This window comes from Sycon ciliatum, chromosome 5 (assembly GCF_964019385.1).
Source record: "Sycon ciliatum chromosome 5, ocSycCili1.1, whole genome shotgun sequence".
NCBI classification, from domain to species: Eukaryota; Metazoa; Porifera; class Calcarea; order Leucosolenida; family Sycettidae; genus Sycon; species Sycon ciliatum.
This window is the reverse complement of record NC_088647.1, coordinates 6383075-6389608: the sequence shown is the minus strand read 5'-3', so window position 1 is coordinate 6389608 and position 6534 is coordinate 6383075. Positions and strand designations below refer to the sequence as shown.

Below are 6534 nucleotides of genomic sequence, written 5' to 3'. Positions count from 1 at the left end.
AAAGACAGCCATACAGGTACATGAATTAAAGACAGCCATACAGGTACATGAATTAAAGACAGCCATCCAGGTACATGAATTAAAGACAGCCATACACTTACAGGTACATGAATTTTACACCCATGCAGGTACGTGTACTGCATCTACAACAAATCTACAGGCAGGTGGAAACAAACAAAAACTGCACAGATGAGTGAGATAACATTTTCCTAACGGAGGAAGCTAGTGGCTGTGAGTTGAACCCTCACCCATCCCAATGCCCAGGCAAGGTAAAAACAAACAGTTGCCACCATACACACACACACACACACACACACACACACACATACACACACACATACACACGCACACACATACACACACACACACACACACACACACACACACACGCACACACACGCACATACGCGCGGCAGCAGCAGCAGCAAACTGGCCAAACCCTATTACCGTAAACCAGAAAGTATTGTACTACTCCCTGCCGTAACCACACACAAGCAATCTTCACCGAATACAAAAACAGTGAAGCGAGTAGTTGGCAAAGCAAAGCAAAGCGTGTATAAGAGCATCGAATCACAGACAGAGGCTCAAACAGAGTAAGGAATTCAAGTCTTTAAAAAAAACCATGGCAACCAGGCCAGGTCATAGAAGTGTGAGAAAGCCTAAGCAGCATAAGAAGTGGCAGAAACAGAGAAGGCTACGGGGTATTGTAACATGTACAACCAAACTGTATGACTTTCGGTGGCAGCAACAGTGTGGGAATTACTACAGGGTCCAATATATACATTCAATGGCACATGAACATCTGATGTACTGCAACGTACGGCTCAACATGCAGCAGTGTAATTTAAAGTTCAAAGCCACACAAAGACAACGAGACGCCAACATAGTAAAACAAATTTAACAACACAACACGTGAATGAACACATTCATGAAAATGAACGCACACACACACACACACACACACACACACACACACAACACGCACACGCACACACACACCGCACACACGCACACACGCACACACACATACACACAACACACACACACACACGCACACACACACACACACACGCACACACACACACACACCCGCACACACACACGCACACACACGCACACACACGCACACACACACACAAAGACACACAGCGACAACAACACACAAAGCACGGAAACAGCAGGGAGTCGACGCACGGCAAATGGCTACCAATGGGCCCACGCACGCACGCGCAAGCTTAGCTCAGTCTGCTCAGTCGCTTTCATCACCATCATCACTGCCTACGTCACTAGCTCCAGACGTTAGCTCGGCTTCTTCCTCATCATTCGAGCCTTCGGACGGCAGCTGGGCTAGCTCCTCGTCGTTCGACTGTCCGCGTCGTGAGCGTGTGGACCTCTTTGCCGGCGGTGCCCCATCATCATCACTCTCATCCTCCATGACAACATCACTACCACCACTGTCACTATCACTGATCTCCTCCTTCGAGATCGGTGCTTCCTTCTTCTTGGCTTTCGCCACACTCGTAGAGCTACGGTGAACAAAACAACGAGAATATAAAGTGGGTTAACATATCAAGTTGTCTGCCACACACACACAGATTATACTCTATCAATAATCTCCACTTTCTTTTTCTTGGTCGTTGTGTCGGTATTTGCAACTTAAAATAAAAGGTAATTCGCTACAGTTTCAGGCGTCGCCACACACTTTTTCGGAAGGTATTCACCAGAATTTCATCAATGTAATAATTTGCTCATAATGGTGGACTACCAAGAAAAGTTCATGCTGATTCTGAATCTGCGATAAAGTTTGTAGGTTCCCATATTCGTTCTTTGTGATATCGAGGAATATGGAACATTGGAATTTCGGGCAAAATGGCAACATTTGCGACTTTTAGACAACTAGAATAGTAGTAAAACTCCGGGGACCCCCATTTTTTATTTCACAATACCACTTCCAAAGCTTTAAAGACATCTGCAGAATTTGAAGAGAATATTCCATGGATGATTATTTAGGGGTGAAACGATCATCGAAATTGGTTAACAACTACTAATATGTTGTTAACGATCGAGCTATCGATTATACATGTAGCAAAACTAACAACAATCTTCAGGTGTTCAATTATAACAAAGTTGTGCTACCTTCCTCCCTTTTCTGAGAAAATACCACTGAAGCAAATCGGAATAATGGGGTGGGTTGCTGTGAATGCCGGTGAGAGACTGTGAGGCACACAGTGTGACAGTGGTAGGTAAGTATACTCATACCTCGTTTATCCGGGCGGTCAGGGACTGGCCACTGCCCGCAACTTTGAAATGTCCGTGACTCCGAATTACATACATTTTGATACGGAAAGGCCATAAAATGGCATAATAATATTATGACTAGGGCTCAAACGGTCACGGTTTTACCCCTGACGGTTAACTGCTAAGCTAACGGTCGGTTAACCGGTTATAACCTATAAGCCACGGCAGTCCTGCGGACTCTTTTTTAACCGTATATTTGACTATACTCATTCAAAAAATGTACCCTATTCAGTACAACGCACACTTGTACATTCTCTTGCATGCTCATTCATACATACTCTCACACCAAGAGACCAGATATGACCGAGTTGACAGCCCAGAAATTGCGTACGCGTGCGACAGCCCGCGAAAGTGCACACTTTGCAACGACCTGATACTTGAAAAATTGACTGAAAAGTTACTGCGTAACCGTTATCTTTATCGGTTAACCGTTAATTCTTCGTAACCGGTCTGCAACCGGTTAATCGGACTAACCGTTTGAGCCCTAATTATGACGTCACTATTTCCACAAAAAGTGACAGTTCAGTAGTAATATTTCCACTAAAACTCGCCCAAAGGGTGCTCGGTAGACCGAAGTACTCGTAACCTCGGGGTCCGGATAACCGAGAGGTACCGGTATGTGTGTAGTGTATGCAACATTTCAAAACACAGATATAGACCACTGCTAACTGTTAGACACACACCACAGTAAAATCTGTCAAGGTAACCACTCTGATAAGGCGACCGACTGAATTTACTGTCCTACAGGACCACTGCAACCAGAACCACGGCATGTTATTTCCAGTCAAAAGACCCTGGATAAGGTGACCACCCGTGCAAGGAGGTCGCCTTTGACGGGTTATACTGTCGACTGTCTACTGCCAGACATAGCCTCGGAACACTATGTAAAAGCAATGACATATTGGGGCAGGAATGGGATTGCAAAACGTGGATACAAACATTGGACGCAATCCTGCTAACCAACCTGGCTGATGGCTTTTCCTTCTTCTCTTTCCGTTCCTTCTTTTCTTTCGGTTCCTTCTTTTCTTTCTTTTCTGCTTTTTCTACCTTCTCCTTTGGCTGCTTCGGCTTGCTTGGTGCCTGGAACAAACGTTGGTGCGAATAGCATGACATGTACCCAAGTAAGCGAAAAAAGATTGCCATTGAATAAGAACCACACACCATGCACACACCATGCACACACCATGCACACACACACACACACACACACACACACACACACACACACACAAACGCGCGCACACACACACACACACACACACACACACACACACACACACACACACAGGTATTCACTGTAACAGCTCTCCCATGTCACCTACCTTCTTCCTCTTCTTGCTCTCATCCACAGCCGGGATTGTCTTGGCTGCATTCTCCTCATCACTCGACAACATAGCATCAGAATCAAACCTATACAGGCAACAACCGCACAAACAAACCACACGGCAACGTCGTAAAAGAAAGCTAAGTCCAGTTCAATAGATCAGGTAAGAACGTGCCCAACTGCTCGATGTGATCAAACATGAGCAATGTGCTGCTACTATAGCCATCCACGGGCAGCATGCAGTAACAGTTAAGAAGACACTCAGTGATGTCACTGCACTGCACGCCAAGACAATAGCTTCTGTCATACATGATAACTAACTACTGTCAGGTTTTGCGCCGGAGTCAGTCGGCCTGTCGCGTCAATTTTGTGATTAGGTAGACACTTGGTGAATGTACTTCAGGGATCGATTTACTTTGATTTTTTTCCATAGCAGTCACACAGCGCACAGAATTTTCGCTTTTCTCCTTTTCGCTTCCACGACAGTTCGCAGAAAACATTTTCGACGAACAACTGTTCGTCGAATCCTGTTCGTCCCCAAGCCATTTCGTTGACTGGCCCATTAGGTGACTGTCCTTTTCGACGTGTGAACTTCTCGCCGAGTGACAGGTTAGACGAAAGGTATTTTCATCGACAACCTTTGTCGAGGTGTGGGATTTTCGTCGAATGACACGAAATCGACCTCTAAATATACCTAACAAAACCAAACGAAGGGAAAGGGAAATGTGCAAATGCAAGGCGAACATGGGCGAGGACACAAACAAGTGAAGGGAGCGAAAGGTTTCCATGGCGTGAGCGTGGTGGTGCAATTCTAACAGATGGATCAAAACAAAAACTTTATTACATATGTGTGCCCTCCCAACAATCAACCATATAAGGCATATCTGTTGATGTTCTTCAAGCAACTACGAGAACTGATGATGGAAGTAGATCTCAAGACGACCACCAAGCATGGAAAAGAAAAGCTCATTCACCGTGGGTATGGCTACGTTGTGGACAAGGTTGGAAAGGATGGAGTAGTTTACTGGAAGTGCGAGGAGAAGGATGCCTTGAGCTGCAAGGGAAGGATGAGGACAAGGCACGGGCTGGTGACGGCGGTAACTGGCAACCACACTCATGCTCCGGATGCCATGCGTGGGGACGTAGCCAAAGTACGGGATCAAGTATCCTCGCGGGCTGCGCCTCTTGGAGCTAATACAGCACTTCAATGCAGGACACGACCGACTCAAGTTCACCTACGAGCTCAGCAGTAGCAAAGGCTGGATTGATTACATGGACGTGACGATTGCCATACAACAGTCGGGCCAGATGACGTACAAGCTCTTCCAAAAGCCATGCAATAGTGGATTGCTGATAGACTACGCATCTGCTGTACCTCATCACATCAAACTTGCCGTTGCCAAGTCTCAATTCTTAAGAGCACAACGTCTGTCTTCCAATGACACCATGTGTAAAGAAAGTGAACAGAAAATTCAAGACCAACTTCAACTCAACCACTATCCAGAGAGCCTCATCATCAATGCCCGAGAAGCAGCAAGGAAACCCAAGCGTCGCCGCCGAGGTAATCCGTGTTGTGCGTTTCTGAAGCTGCCGTATAAGTCGGACAGGGTGCATCACAGCGTCAGCAAAGCTATCCGGAAGCACAAGTTACCAGTCCGGGTGGTTTACGAGCATGCGGGTAGCCTCAAACGTCAGCTCTGTCACTCAGCACAAAGTCCGCCCAGCTGCATTAAGGAGCCCAACATCAGAAAGACAAAGAGAAGAGGACGCCCATTGGGGCCGTGTCTGACTTGTAAGTCGGGTGGAGTGAAAATATGTTTGAAGAAGAATGTGATATACCGGCTGCAATGCAAGTTGTGCAGGGAAAAATACATTGGAGAGACGGGTCGCACACTGGAGACAAGACTGGAGGAACACAACGGTGAGGCTCGTAGGCGCACTGTGGATAAGCCATGGGGTGACCACATGCGAGCTAAGCATGCAGGGATCAACCTAGGTGTCGGGGACAGCATCTTCTCGGCAGTGTCTGTGGTTGCAAGAGCCAGTGACAGGGCAAGCCGCAAATTGCGAGAGGCAGTGGAGATCAGAAACGAAGGCCCAGAGATCAACACCAGTACTGGATGGTCATTACTCTAAAACAATCACACCACACTGTCTATCTAGGTGACAGTATTTACTGGAAACCACTGACATGGTCACATTCGTGAATTGCTTGCGAGAAACCTGTTCAGACATTTCTCAAGTTATCTGGTGACATCTGCGCTGTGCTAACTTATTACCAACACCCAGCATATGAGTCAGTGAAAACTTGTGATCTTTCACTAGTTTTAGACATGTCATATTTCTAGCACTGAGGTAACATATGTAGTCATAAAAAAATATTATCAACACCTAAGAACACAAATTAGTGTATATAACTGCTCCTTGGCAGACTTCCACTTCATATTGTATCCTGATGATGGCAATTTGCCGAAACGTTGAAAATGATTATGTGAAATGAAATGCACCATTACATTCATTCACACAGTATCACATTCATCTGCCACTACCTTTCTCACATACACTATATTCACACATTGCAAAGGTGCAAACTTCCCTTTTTGTACCTGTTAGCTGCTGTATTTCTACCTGAAACCATATTAGCTACATGTATATAAGTGTGTGTTTTAGTTATTACATTTTTATGTGACGGCGTTCCACTGATGACAGTCACAAGAAAACGTTATGGAACTTGACTTTCTTCATTTTTGCTGTTGTTATGAGTGCACAATTTATCTTATTTATTGCCATTTTATGAAATGAAATGAGTTGTGAATTTGCAGTGCCCAGGGAATGAGCATGTGTGCTCACCAATTCTCTTTAAACTGATACTTGGAACAATAAAGCAGCAGTAAGCAGTAAACACAGGTATA

General features: G+C 45.4%; 1 protein-coding gene across 1 annotated transcript in view; it reads right to left on the bottom strand.

The window, feature by feature from the left end:
* Positions 1-522: 522 nt before the first annotated feature.
* LOC135817357 (FACT complex subunit SSRP1-like) overlaps positions 523-6534 on the bottom strand; it is an 18754-nt gene continuing 12742 nt past the window's right edge. The window contains exons 10-12 of the mRNA XM_065330527.1: positions 3621-3708; positions 3263-3378; positions 523-1526 (exon numbers count right to left, since the gene is read on the bottom strand). Coding sequence (XP_065186599.1) covers positions 1250-1526; positions 3263-3378; positions 3621-3708 — 481 coding nt within the window. The 3' untranslated portion in view covers positions 523-1249. The remainder of the gene's footprint in view (positions 1527-3262; positions 3379-3620; positions 3709-6534) is intronic.